The sequence below is a fragment of the Oryzias latipes genome, chromosome 12 (assembly GCF_002234675.1).
Source record: "Oryzias latipes chromosome 12, ASM223467v1".
Lineage (NCBI taxonomy): Eukaryota > Metazoa > Chordata > Actinopteri > Beloniformes > Adrianichthyidae > Oryzias > Oryzias latipes.
In genome coordinates this window covers 25,529,577-25,544,449 of record NC_019870.2, presented here as the reverse complement: position 1 = coordinate 25,544,449, position 14,873 = coordinate 25,529,577, and the positions used below count along the sequence as shown (strand labels likewise).

At 47.2% G+C, this 14,873-nt stretch overlaps 1 protein-coding gene across 1 annotated transcript; it reads left to right on the top strand.

Moving 5' to 3' along the window:
- The first annotated feature begins 812 nt into the window (after nt 1–812).
- slc30a5 (solute carrier family 30 member 5) lies at nt 813–10,098 on the top strand. The gene is made up of 17 exons (XM_011482054.3): nt 813–884; nt 1,003–1,291; nt 4,068–4,190; nt 4,285–4,351; nt 4,483–4,568; nt 4,636–4,723; nt 5,061–5,148; nt 5,223–5,299; nt 5,377–5,547; nt 6,800–7,088; nt 7,164–7,372; nt 7,457–7,614; nt 7,691–7,820; nt 8,812–9,028; nt 9,092–9,318; nt 9,518–9,646; nt 9,831–10,098. The coding sequence occupies exons 2-17, from the start codon at nt 1,215–1,217 to the stop codon at nt 9,999–10,001; spliced, it is 2,307 nt and encodes a 768-aa protein (XP_011480356.1). The 5' UTR covers nt 813–884; nt 1,003–1,214; the 3' UTR covers nt 10,002–10,098.
- Nucleotides 10,099–14,873: the final 4,775 nt, after the last annotated feature.

Below are 14,873 nucleotides of genomic sequence, written 5' to 3'. Positions count from 1 at the left end.
ATCCATTAAGGTGTGTATTAACCCATACACAAAATAACTGTAGTGTCATCAACCTATTGTGTTACTTGTCGAGGTCCTTCTGACACAAGTGAAGGTTCAAAATCTAATAAACAGTTTGGGTGAGCCTTGTGTCACATCAGAACTGAAATCCTTTGTATGTACCCTCAGGAGGAGAAACTGAGCGGTTGGAGAAGGATAAAAAAAAAACATTATTGAGACCACAAAGCAGATGTCTTACATAATAAGATCATTTATATTGATGAATGTAAAGCCAAAATCTATGGAGCCTTGGACATGACATTAAACAAACAAATTCACTTTTTGTATGCACAAATCGCTATATCTTGTGGCCACAAATCATCATTGTGTTCCCACATGTCATTATTTTGTGTATCACGAATGCTAATTTGAGGGAAGAATTTATTATTTTTGTTATTGTCTTGTTCAGCGCTCTGTAAAAGTCTATATAAATAAGAGTTTTGATTATAAAAACTTTCTTAAACAGATCAAAAGCCTTGCAGAAAGCTAGAATTAAAGGAAACCGTGATTTTCTGTTAACAAATTTTATTCCAATGAATCAAGAAATGGTTCAAAATTATTATGTTTTGGTATTTCTTCAACAAATCCTGATTGAGTTTAATTCTTAAAATTCCAGGTTTTTAACTGTTGACCATACTATCAATTGTTTTCTTAAGTTAAATCAAAGGATTTCAGTAAAATTTAATTCAGAATTGTTTTAGTGCTCTGAAAACTTAAGGTTTTAATAAAGATTTACCAAAAAAAATCAGAACATAGTACCGCGCAGGCGCAGCATTTACCCACAATACTCGCACGTGACGTGTCCGGAAGTGTCGTGGCTTAATGGACAGACCTGTTATTTTAACGTAATCCTTTTATTTCTTCGTGGTACTTTAGTTATTTTAAGCGAAACATTTTGAATGATGTTGTCGTAAGTTATCGGCCGGACCGGTGTGTTTGTTTTTCTGTTTATTTGTCTAACAGCTGTTCCAAACTACAAGGAAAACCTCTTTTCTGCCGAACCAGCCCAGCTGCTGAGCTAGCTAAGCTAACAGCTAACTCTTACAGAGAGAAGAGTTTGGAAGAAAAATGTCGGACTTTCCTCCTGAGGCAGAAACGCTCTGCTAGCCTGACGTGGGTGGCGGTTGTGGCAGCGTTTCATTAGCGATGTGAAGTGTTGGTGTCCGGGGCTCAGAATGGACTCGGAGGAGAAGTACAGCAGCAATGTCCTGTCCGGGGGGAAGCTGGGCATGGTGGAGGTGCCGGACTCCAGGTAACAGCTGCACGTCACCCTACCTGAATCATGGGCCCCACTGCGTTTCCAGTGTCATCCTTTGATGAGCTTCGGACTCGTGTAAAGTGTATTTCACCTTTTTGCGTTTGATTTTCAGAGTCCAATCCAGAAAAAGAAGGGAAAAATCGGTGCTATGATTCAGATGCACAATGAAGTCGTTTTGCAGCAAAAAGTTCCTGAGATCATCATGTTCTGAAGCTCCTGTGAACCTTAAGATTCACAGATGCAAACAATCTAAGGAATAATAATCAATGCAAGTGAAATGTTTGTCATCAGGGATGACTTGATTAATGTCATCATGTTGATCTTCACATAGAAAATGCTGTAAATCACTTCATTATATCTTTGTGTCGATTAGCATTTCAAACTATTTCATCTCTTTTTTTTGTGCCAAATCTGCTTTGACTTTATTTTTAACTCCTTATCTGTTCAGTTTAGTTATGTGAAGAATGTTTTTCATAACTAATCAAAATGTATTAAATAGAAATTTGCCAAATTAACCTATTTTTTGAAATTGGTGTTAAATCAGAAATCAAATTGAAAACCATCAAACAAAAACATTTGTTTTGTTACTCGGGTCAAGATTTTACACCCAGGAGTCTGTGCTTTGTTAGACCGATTAGTTTAGTTTTTATTTTTTTTATTTATACCACTACACACAATTTGACCATATTTTTTTTAAAGTTTCCCTCTTCCTATTCCATATTAAATTTGGGTCATAAAGAAAATAGTGTTTTGTTTCTCGTACACCTTGTTAATTTGTTTTATTTATTCTGCATATTTTTCTACATAAAATCCCAAAGCACATTACAGAATTACTTAAAAATCTTGTGCAATTGAGATGAAAGAAAAGATCCTAAAATGAAAACAAACCGCATGAACAGAATTACAGAAATATGAGAAATGCAAGCAATCGAACCATAAAACCCAATCCCCCCTAAAGCTGGTCTGAATAAGAAACTGCTTAAAGGGAAAGGGGGGGGGTCTTCCCCAACTATAAAACAGGTTTTAGGCACCAAGAATAGGTGTTGGCTACACCAATTCATAGAAACTTCAGAATAAACTGGTTTAATGTTTCTAAAAACAAATGGTAAAATCCTCCTTTCCAATCGAAGGGCAAAATAGAGAAAAGTCTGTTTGTCTCCTAGCTGATGTTTAAAGTCAGCATCCTGCACAGTTTGAAAACAAGTGAGTCACACAAGCATTATTGAAATGAGATGGGGGAAAAAAAATCTTTCACTGGTTAGAATGTGATAAAAGTGTCCCTAATTAGGATCTATGTCTCATATTATCAAAGCAAATATAGAGGTTTTCGAGGCTTCACTGGACAGAAGAAACTGAATAGCTAATTTTCTGGGTTTTTATGAAAGATCAGTTTAGTTTTTGCTGAATCCGTGTGGAGAGTACGATCAGCTAACCAGTTTTGCACGACTGCTACAATAAGTCAAACAACTTGCTAAACCCCAAATCAGTAAAAGGATATAAATCGCTGCATGCCACCTTTTTATACAAATATCTATCCATTCATCTTCAGAAACCGCTGAGTCCCTTTCTGGGTCACTGGGTTGCTGGTTCCTATCCCAGCTACTGGTAGCTGAAGTTGGGGTACACCCTGGACAGGTAACCAAACTGTTGCAGGGCCATGCTATCACATTCACACCAAGGAGCAACTTGGAGACACCAATTAACCCGTGAGGCATTGGACTGTGGGAGGAAGCTGGAGAAAACGCACACGTCTATGTACGAGGAGAGAGAGCACGCAAACGCCACACAGAAACGTTCCAGTCGGGATGTGAACCAGGACCACCGGATGCTGTGAGGCCTGATGCTGACCACTGCAGCCCCTTTTATAGAAATCCTTCAGATAGTTGATAAGTTGACCAAGCGAGCCAAGAAACAAAAATACAACATCAAACGGAGGCCGGAGTAGCTCCAGAAAAAGCTTTGCGATGCATTTCTCCTCTGAACTTGGCATTCAGGTGCAGATAAGCCTCCAATGTCAGTCAGGCTCATGGACTCAGTTACTGTTAAGGTTTATAACTGTTGAACACCTCATGCACAAGAAGCTCAGGTGACGTTTGTCTGCAGCATTTTCTGTCCAACGGTCAAGTTATGGCCATTGACTGTATAAAAGAACTGGACTGAGAGGCCCCTGCCCCCCTTGCTGGTTCCAAACAGGAAGTACTTGCTGGTTCCAAGAAACCAGAATCTCGTTGACTTTTATATAGAAATCAACAGCTGTTTGTCAGAATTAGCATTCATGCTGTTAGCATGTTGTTGTTGATCTTATTCTTTTTCAGGATATTTTTATTCTGTAGTTCAAGTTATTCTAGTTATAAACTGACCAAATAGAAGGAGGTGGTTTTATGTTGAAACTTCAAAACGTTTGATCAAGAGATGCTCCTGAGCCCACTTTCAGTGGTCGGGGGTGTGGGCTTCCAACAAGCTCACTCCTGATTGGTGAGAATGGTTGCCATAGAAACGTTGACTCAACCTGACTTGCAGCATTCACTGCTTTACTGATGTCGACTGAATGGACTTCATTCGGTTGGAGCTGAAAGTAAACCTTTTTCTATGGGTGACGTCACACTCTGTCCAGTTCTCATTTACAGTCAATGGTTATGGCTGAAGTTCACGCTCATTGATCAGTTTTTTGTTTTTATGCCAGTGGGTGATGGTTTCCAACAGGATCTAAACGTCTGAGAATAAACAGCAATAAACGTTTTCTTCATGACGCATGTTTGTCTCCTGACAGGCTGACGAAGTACATCGCTCTGCTGGTCGTCTCCAAGGTGCTCAAAGCTTTAGGAGTCTTTGAATCCTACGACATCTTAAAGTTTGTCCACATAGTTCAGTTCATCTTCATCTTAAAGTTGGGGTGAGTTTCTTCATTTCAGAAGCACCGGGAGTTTGGTGTGTGTGACTGCAGCCTTTGGGATGTCATGAGCTGCTTCTTTTTTCATTTTTTTCAGGAGTGCTGTTATTTTGCTTGTCTTTCAAAAGCCTTTTTCATCCGGAAAAATCATCTCCAAAAGACAGGTGTGTTGGATTCCCTCAATACCAAAGATTTGCCAGAAGAAGGGAAAGATAAAAAAAAAAAGCTGTTCCCTTTTGGATCCCTGACGGTTTGTGTTGATCATTTGAGAGTTTTTTCCCCTGCTGTTTTTCAGTGGATAAAGCTGCTGAAGCACGCCGTTTTCAGCTGCGTGGTTTCCCTCCTGGGCTTCTTCGGCCTGACTCTCTGTGGTCCTCTGAGGTAGGATGCACTGTGGTGATGTGGAGCTGCAGCTGCTTCTGTGCGTTTACCAGCGTGTCTCCTGCAGGACTCTGCTGCTGTTTGAACATGCTGACGTGGTGGTGGTCGCGCTCCTCAGTGTCCTGTTTACCAACTCCGGAGGAGGACCGTCCAAAGTAGGACCGCCCTGTTCACTCACACTCTTTACAGACTCTCATTTTTAATGCATTATTGTTGTGAGGAGGACTGGAAATGAGCTATTCATGGATTAGAATGACATTTTCTGCAGAGATTCTGTTCTTTCCTCCATTTCAGTTCTGTGAAATCTTAACTTTTGGTTCTGTAAGCATCTTTACTGCTTCTATAGGGAGGCCATGGGCTAAATCATAGTTTAACCATGGCTATTGTCTATTGAAATGCTGGAAAAATACTTTTTTTTCACTCTGTCAGTCTCTGTTGTTTCCTAAAAAAGAATCTGAGTTTTTCTTTTTTCTGGATGGTGTCTCTGTTCAGACCAGAGGAGCTGCTCTGTTCATCATCGCCGTGATCTGCCTCCTCCTCTTCGACAACGACGACCTCATGTCCAAAATGGGAGATCACCGTATCCTTGGTTGCTGTCCTTCTGCCCAACTTTTCTGCTCGCTGACCTGTTAACCTTGACAGATGTCTCTGCAGCTGAAGGACATCACGACAGCGCTCTCACTCATTTTCTCTACACGGCCATCTCTTTTTTGGGCGTTGCAGATCATAAAGTACGGTTCTTTTGAATGTCTTGTAAAGCCAGCACAGGCTTTGCATCGTGACGGTCCCATTCTCTGCTCCCTGTTAGGGTGGAGTCGTGCTTCTGGTGGTGTCTCTGTTCCTGAAGGTTGGCTTCCACACGGCTGCCAGGAAGTTGTCAGTGGAGATCGGAGGCTCCAAGCGTCTCTACGCCCTGGACAGCTTAGTTTCTGCCGTGGTGCTGCTCCCCTGGGTGATATTCCTGTCTGTAACCACAGAAGTGAGTAAACTAGAGGAGATGGGACTTAATTGGTCGTTTCAGCATGGCAATCCTTTAAGAGCATCCTTAAACAAGACGGCGTCACAATAAAAAAATATTTTCTAAAACACTGGTTGAAGGGGTGGAGTTGGCTTTTCATGATGAGGTCTCACTCAGTTTGCTTTGATGAACTTTTCTCCTGTTTTTTGTGTTCGCGACACTCTGGTTGTGCAGCTCCGGTTTTGTTGATGTATTCTTGAAGTGAGTAGCCGTCCAACCGAGCTTTAGGAGGTATTAATAGAGCGCGGACACTGTTGGAGCCCCAGAATTTTCTATTCCTGAGGTTTTTCTTGGTGCCATCTTAACTTTTCTCTCTGCTGAGCTCCTGTGGCCTTTTCGCACTTGATCAGAAATAGGGATCCATCACTGTATATGAGAACTGGACTGAGTCAGTGTGCCTTCCCCCATAGAAAATGGTTGACTTCCAGTTCCAACCCAATGAAGTTAAAGTTAAAATCCCATTAGCTGTCACACACCTAGGTGTGTGGCATTTGTTTTCTGCATTTGGCCCATCCCATGGGGGAGCCGTGAGCTGCAGACACAGCCGCGCTCTGGGACCATTTGGTGGTTTAACCCCCCCACTCCAACCCATTCATGCTGAGTGTCAAGCAGGGGGGGGGGCATTGGGTCCCACTAAATCCAGGCCGAGTCTTTATGACTAGGCTACCTTCCAGTCACAGGGCGGACACTCTTCCATAAGGCCGCTAAGATGGGCGATTCAGTCAATTCAGTCACCATTTTTTGTGTGTTGGAACCAGAACTCGTCAGTGAGCAGCGATTGGTTTAGTCATTGCTTCTATGGCAACCGCTCTTGCCAATCTGGAGCGAGCTTGTTGGAAGGCCACACCTAAAAGCAGGTTCAGGAAAGTCTGTCCAACACTTTGTACGTTCAACATGCTTTGATTGAGGCTTCTGATTGGTCAGTTTATAACTTGAATAACTTGGAATGAAAACAATATCTAAAACATTTTAGATTATCAAGAACATGTTAATAAAAGGTTTTAGAGCCAGAAAGGTTATTCTGACAAATAGTAACTGCTGTTTATTTCTCAATAGTCTATGGGATTTTGGCTGCTTGGAACCAGTGGATGCTTCCTGTTTGGAGCGCCAGGGGGGGGAGGGATTCACTCTGTCCAGTTCTCTCATACAGTGGAGTGAACACATGGCGATGTTGCATTTATGTGCAATTGTTTATTTCTGCTTCTCAAACCAGAGTAAAGTGGAGTCGTGGGCGACGCTGGTCTTTCCGTTCGGGATGGTCATTTTCTCCGTCATGATCCTGGAGTTTTACGTGGAGGCCGTCTGCAGCGCAAAGATGGAGGCTCCCAGGTGTGCTCGCTACGGCACCTTCGCCCTCTTCTCCAGCGGACTGCTGCTGGCCAACTTCTGGACCCACCCCCTCACGGATCAGATCCGATCTATGAGCATCCCCCCCAAGCTCGTCAGCACTGAGCACGTGCTGTCCGGTGGCGTGATGGTCAGCGCCGTCTTCTTCCTTATGTGTAAGTGACAGGAAGTGACGCGGCCGTTTCTGCAGCGTGACGACATTCCAACCCAGCTGTGTGACCTTTCCACAGCCTCCAGCATTCTAGCAGCTCCCTCAAAGATGGGGCAAAAAGGCACCTTGGTGGGGTACTCCCCTGAGGGAACGCCCCTGTATAACTTCATGGGGGACGCGCTGCAGCACACGTCCCAGTCGCTGCCGCGCTTCATCAAAGATTCGCTCAAGCAGATCCTGGAGGAGTACGACTCCAGACAGATCTTCTATTTCCTGTGCCTGAATCTGGTACGTGTGTGTTTGTCAGGGGAAATACTTTTACAGCTTCTAGTTCAGGGGACGTGGCAGTTATGGAACCGCATCTGCTTTCAGGCCTTCACCTTCGTGGAGCTGTTTTATGGCGTTTGGACCAACAGTCTGGGACTCATCTCTGACGGTTTCCACATGCTGTTTGACTGCTCCGCTCTGGTCCTGGGCCTGTTCGCTGCCCTCATGACCCGCTGGAAAGCCACCAGGATCTTCTCCTATGGGTGCAGTCTCCTTCACTACGCGGGGCAGCAGCCCGTCAGCTAGAGCTCCCAGACTGACGGTCAAACTGTTTTCCAGGTTTGGTCGAGTGGAAATTCTCTCTGGGTTCATCAACGGCCTGTTCCTGATGGTCATCGCCTTTTTCGTGTTCATGGAGTCCGTCACGCGTTTGTTGGATCCTCCGAACATCAACACAGACATGCTGACGGTCAGTTTCGCCGAGCTCCGTCTGACATCCCAGCAGCTGCAGGAGCAGAGCTGTCACGTCTGTTTATCGGACGTCCGGTTTAAAACAAGAATAAAAGAGTGACGCCGTTCAGCAGCCCTTCACCGATCTACTTCAGGACTTGAACATAGTCAGAGTAGAAGTTTGTCTAACATCATCAGGGGGACTGTTTCAGGTTTTAGGTGCAAGAACCTTCCCCTCTGAAGGGCTTTACTTCTATGGCATTGAAATCTACAGCTATGTTCAAAGAAATGCTGGTTCAACCACTTCCAATAAAAAGTCAACGTAAAGGCACATATATTTCTGTATCAGGCTTCTGGGTTCCAGACTGACAAGTCACTACTGCGCACATTTTTAAGATTTTGGTACAAAACAGGCAGCCGTTGAACACCAATCAGGGGCTCAGATTTGGTAGTGATGTATGGATGATTGACCGTTTGAAAATTGATCATGGAGGAGAAATTAATAATTACAGTTTGTGCCCAGGTGGAAATATATGACATTAAGTCTTTCATGTATCAGAATAGAGCCATAAAGTGAAAAAGCTTGGAGCAAAACTGCTAAATAAAGTGCCATCACAACCCCAAACCTAATATTAGTGGTGCAAAGAAAACAATATTGAAGCCGTACAGTTTGGATCCAGATTCCAGTTCAGATGAGGAAAAACCAAGACTTACATGGATCTATTTGTCTGCCGGTGGATCCATCAGAATGGAGCTTGTGGCCCACCAATAGTAGCTTCTGTGTCACAATTAGTCTTTTTCCAATCTCATTTTTTCGTTTGCTTCTGATTCAAAACGATCAGAATAAAGCAAAACACAAAGGCATTTTAAATCTAAATGTTCTTTATAAATGTCTCCCATCATCAGAAAAACGCTACAACAACACCATTTTCATCAGAGTGGGTCCTTGAGGCCGCCGGTTCAGGAGCCGCTTTCAGCTCCTCCTGTCACTCACAGCCTTCTCTCTGCAGCCCGTGTCTGTCGGAGGCCTGCTGGTCAACCTGGTGGGGATCTGCGCTTTCAGTCACGCCCACTCCCACGGCGGTAAAAGCTGCCAATCACACGACCACGGCCACTCCCACGGAGAGCACGGACACTCCCATGGCGGACATGGACACAGCCACGCCCATGGCGGACACGGGCACGCCCACGGCTCTCTGACCGGAGGCATGAACGCCAACATGAGAGGTGAGTCTGAGACGCACGCCAGGAGACGGGACCCGGAGCCTAACGCCCTCATGTCCTCTGCAGGCGTCTTCCTCCACGTGCTGGCCGACACCCTGGGCAGCGTGGGCGTCATCATCTCCACCCTCCTCATCCGCCAGTTTGGGTGGTTGATAGCTGACCCCATATGCTCGCTCTTCATCGCCACTCTCATCTTCCTCAGCGTCATTCCCCTCCTGAAGGAAGCCTGTGAGGTTCTTCTTCTACGAACTCCTCCCGAGCATGAGAAGGTGCTCAATGGCGCTTTGGAAAAGGTGCGGAGTCGTGGAATTCTCTTATGGTTTTTGCCGTGGGGGGTGGGGGAGGGCAGAGCGAGTGTCGTCCTGCAGCTTTGGGATAACGTCCGCTCTTTGAGGCCGTTTTTGGAGGAACGTCTGAAATCCCACGCTGACGTCTCTGCTGGAAGGAGGCGTTGAATTGTCGCCAGATGACAACAAAGTTCTCCTCTTTCAGATCGATAAGCTTGAAGGAGTTTTGTCGCACAGAGACGCTCACTTCTGGAGACATTCTGCAAACATGGTGGCCGGCACCATCCACCTCCAGGTCATGTCAGACGTGGTGGAGCAGAGGATCACTCAGCAGGTCGGTCATTCTGACGTTTGGCTAAGACAAACCTGGATGTGTTGCTTTTCTAGCCCTTGTGGGGTCCAGATGACCCCACTCCCAATGTCAACGTGCCCCCTGGAGGCACGTTGACATTGGGAGTGGGGTCATCTGGACCCCACAAGATGGCACAAGGGCTTAAACTGACCCTCTCCTCCTTTAGGTGACGGCCCTCCTGAAAGACGCGGGGGTGAACAATCTGTCGGTGCAGGTGGAGAAGGAAGCCTACTTCCAGCACATGTCAGGACTCAGCTCCGGGTTCCACGAAGTCCTGGCGATGACTCAGCAGATGGAGTCCATGAAATACCCGAGTGACGGCACGTGCATCATGTAGCTTCAGTCAGACGGACCAAATGGGGGAAACGGCGTCTCTGAGAGACCGCCGCGTGTACAGAGGACGTTTGTGGAAAAATAAATCTTCTTTTGTTCCATTCGTCTCTGCTGCTGATTAGCCTTCGCGTGTTTGGGTTCTGTCACTGCGGGATCCGTTGCTCATTTAGAAAGAAACGTTGGGAATAAGAGAGAGAGATTACAGTTAGGTTTGCACGCAGGGGGCGGGGCCATCATTTTTTTTTTTTTTTTTAACTTGACCTGTCCAACAGCTAGGCAAACAGATGAGAGCTGAGGGCCTCTTGTGTTGGACATATTTTATTCTAACAAGAGGGGTTATTCATCTTCAGACAAACCAAAGGTATGTCTGAATAAACCCCTTTTGTAATTGAGGCCAAACTTTATTAATTTCAATCATGTTTGAAAATCTTTGGTGTTGGACCGGACGGAAAAGGAAAGAGGGGAACAAGAGAGAGGGACGTTAGAGAGAGGGGGGGGTAGGAGGGTGATAATAGGAGGGGAAGGGGGGTAAGACCATGAAGCAGCATAGAGCAGGCAGGTTTACTGGTTGTTTATCGTTACGGTACGGTTCAAATGTAGTACAAAAAGGGCGGGGCCTGTTCACACACACTCAAATATTATCAACACACCTGCTAGCCGCAGAAATGTCCACATGTCAACATGCACACAAAACAGATAGTGTTCACGAACGCATACTTATGCCTTTAAACCAACTAGTGTGAAATCTTTCATTCATTCAATCATGCAAACTATTAGTGCAAAGGTGAGCTAACACCTGTGCTCAGGTGAGTGTTTATGTTCTTCTAAAATGGATGGTGGAATGTGAAAAGAAGGAGGAGGAGCGCCCAGCCACCCCCACACCCATACCCCCGCCGCAGCAGCAGCGGCAGCCGGAATTCCCCCAGCGCCGCACGGGAACAGGCAGGGAACAACCGCCCCCCGGGCGACCAAGACCGCCACCCAGGCCAGGGCCAGCAGGACCGCCGCGAGGCCCCCAGAGCCAGAGAGCAGGGAGGCGCAGAGGGAAAGAGAGCGCCGCCCCAGCCCAGCCAGGAAAGCAGCCCCCCGCCGCGCCAGAAGAGCCCAACGCAGGGCCCCACCGGAGAGGGACGCCCACAGCCCCAGACGAGCACCCCACCACCACCCAGGAGTTCCGGGCATCCCCCCGCCCCGACCCCAGGTACGAGCCAGGACCCCCCAAGGGAGACCCGCTCCGCACTCCAGGCAGCCACCCACCCGGCCCACGGTTGGTCCAGGTAGGAGCAAGGCAGGGGCCCGCCGCCCCCGCCCAGGAGGGGGGAACCCCGGGGAAAAAAGGGCGGCCCATAAGGGATGTTATAAATATGGCCCGACCAGGCTCGGCCATGTTGGAAGTTTGGCGGGGCCCAGCGCCCAGGGGCAAGGACCAGGACCCACCCCCCAGGGACACGAACACCCCCGGCTCAGGTGTAATATGAACCCCCCCACCGTGCGGAGAGAGCACCGCCGGGCCCAGGGAGCCGGCACCCAAGGGACACGGCCGCCATCGCCAAGGGGCCCACACCCCCCACCAGGGACGGGGTAGGGGACAGATGGACCCAGGTCCCACCTTCCTTGTAAAATGTGTGTGCGTGTATGGGTGTTTGAGAGGGTGTTTGTGTGCATGTGTGTGTGTTTATGTTTGAATGTATATATTGAAGGGGGAGGGGTGTGTGTACTAAGGGGGGTGCAGTTAAAATTGGCGAGTAGGGCACTAAGGGGACATCTCCTGATTACTCACAGTGATGTCCCCTCACCCTCCACACCAAGGGGCCCTAAATGTCTAAGGTGCGGTTAAAATTGGCGGGTAGGGTGCCAGGAGGACATCTGCTGCTTGCTGGCAGTGATGTCCAAGCACCCCCCCTACCAAGGACCCTACGTGTCTAAGGTGCAAATAAAACCGAAAGAGGGGGGGCCCACTCCATACGGCAACCATAGGAGGGGGGCCACTCCCAAGTAGCCCCCCCCCAAGGCTCATCGCAGGCTAAACCCCCCACCCCCTCACCCTAATATGAGGTTATATAAGGAAGGGGGTAAGTTGGGGACAGCTGGTAGACTGTCCCCCGGTGGTCAAACAGCCGTCCCCCAGCCCACCCCCAGCAAAGGGGCCAGGGCCACCCAGCCCAGGGGCCCACCCCCGGAGGCGCCGACACCCCAGGCCCGGCACCACCCACCCCACACAGAGAGAGAGGAGCCAGAAAGCGTCGCCCCCCCCCGGAGCAAGCCCAGGCCCCCACCCCCAGACGCCGGCCCTAGAAGAGCTCTGGTCAGGCCTCGACGGGACCGAGGAGGCCAACCGGCCGAGGCAACCACTGATTGCCTCAGCGGAGACCCCGACCCGCTAGCCCCCCCGACCCGTACTAATAATGGGCCCCCCCTCCCCCCCAGAACGCCCCCCCACAGGACAGGGCCGACAAGCCCCCCACCCCACCCCACCCAAGACCCCGCAGCCGAAGCGGGTGACACCCAGAGCGACCGGGGGCCCCGAGAGGGTTGTCCCGTCCCGTCCCAGAGCCAGGGAAGGGCCGATCCCAGCCCCAGGTGCAGATGGGCAGCCCATCCGGCGCCGCTGGGCCCCCCCCACCCGAGCAGGGCCCCCCGCCAACCCCCCCCAGTACAGGCAAAGGGACCACCCCCCCAAGCCAAGCCAGACCACCACCCCACCCCCCCACCACGCACCCCCACACCCAAGCCCAGAGGACCACGCAGCGCCCCAGCCCGCCCCACCCAGGCACCGGACCCGACCCCCCGACCAACGGAGCCCCCCACCGCCCCCGCCAGGCACCGGAAGCCCCGACCCCCACCCCAAACCACGGCAGAAGGGCAAGGAGCAGCGACGACCAGGCCCTCCACCCCCTAAGTCATGGAGTCAACCACAGGAGACCAGAGAGACTGAATTCTTTCAAAGTTACTTGAGCTTTGGGCTGACATTTTTTCCAAGCTGATATGATCAAACAGCAGATTTCTGTGTTGACTTATGTTTATATTTTTCTTGTTTTTCCAATTTATTAAAATAGTTTTTTTGGCAATACAAAGAGTTATGAAAATGATAGATGCTAATCCTTCTTCTATATCGATGGCACTCATGTCACCAAGCACACAAAGTGACGGTGAGGCAGTGATTGAAACCTTAAGCCAGACTGATAAATCGGCACATACCTGCTGCCAGAGAGCCCTGACAGGAGTGCAGAACCACAGTGCGTGCATGTAGCTGTCGGGTAGATTATTATCACAGTGCTCGCAAATGTCTGAGTTACTGAGACCCATCTTGAACATCCTCTGTCCAGTGTAGTAAATTCTGTGAAGAGTTTTGAGATGGATTAGCTGCAGATTTGGACTTTTTGTCAGTTTAAAGGTGTTTAGACAAAGTTCTGACCAGAAGCTTTCATCTGTGCTGATGCTCAAATCTGCATCCCATTTTTTTGTTGGAAGGGCAATATTGTTATCTAAATTACATAAAAGTTTGTATATTTTGGAGAGAGTTCTATTCATTGAAAAATTAATCAGAGTGGTAACTACATCTGGTAGCTTTAAATCGTCGTCTTTAATTTTATACTTTTTAGTAATACTTGATTTAAGTTGCTGATATTCCAAGAAGTTATTTATTCCATGTTTGTCTTGAAGTTCCTGGGGGGTTATGAATCTTCTATCAATAATTACGTGCTCTAGTTGTTTTATGCCCCCTGCTTGCCAAGCTGGGAAGTGAATCATTTTTTTGTTAATAAGGATGTCCGGGTTGTTCCAGATGGGTGTCATTTTGCACGGTTGAATTGATGATTTTGATATTTTGAGAAATTCCCACCAGGCTGTTAAGGTGGCATTTATATTAATGCTTTTGAAACAATCCTGTTTTTTAACTGTTTGGCTAATAAATGGTAGCTGTGACAGGTTGATCTTTCCACATAACACCTGTTCCAAGTCTAACCATGAGTTGGTTTCTGGATTATTTTTTAACCATTTTAAGATATATTGTAATCTATTTGCAAGAAAGTATTTGTGGAAATTAGGTAGTTCTAATCCTCCACAGCTTTTTGCAGATTTTAAAGTTTTTAGACTAATTCTTGCAGGTTTGTTGTTCCATAGAAAGCTTGATATGGATGAGTCTAATGTTTTGAACCATTTTAATGGCGGTTGTGTGGGAATCATTGAGAAGAGATAATTAACCTTGGGTAAGATTTTCATTTTAACCGTGGCTACCTTGCCCATAAGGGACAGAGGCAGGTTGGTCCAGCGTGTTAGATCGTCCTGTATGCTTTTCAGTAATGGGGTGTGGTTTAGCTGCACCAGTTCTGATAGTTTGGGGGAAAAGTAGATACCCAGATATTTGATATTTCCTGTTTTAACTGGAATTGTGAGTCTTTGTTCCATATTCCTGTTGAGTGGTAATAAAACAGACTTATTCCAATTAATGGAATAGTCTGATATGGAGGAGAATTCATTTATGATCATTGCTGTTTCATTTACAGAATGTAAATTCCTTAAAAACAGTAATATGTCATCCGCATAAAGACTAATTTTATGATGGCTGTGTTTGGTTTTTATTCCTATAATGCTCTCATTCTGTCTTATTGCTGCAGCTAAAGGCTCAATGAATATAGCAAAAAGAGAAGGAGAGAGTGGGCAGCCCTGTCTGGTTCCTCTTCCAAGAAAAAACCTGTTTGAAGTCTGTTTATTAGTTCTAACTGATGCATTGGGGTTGTGATATAATATTTTGATCCAATTGATGAATGCTTCTCCAAAACCAAACTTATGGAGGGCAGCAATAAGGAACTTCCAATTAACTCTGTCAAAGGCTTTTTCAGCATCCAGCGATAGTACCGTCATTTCCTGTTTTTTA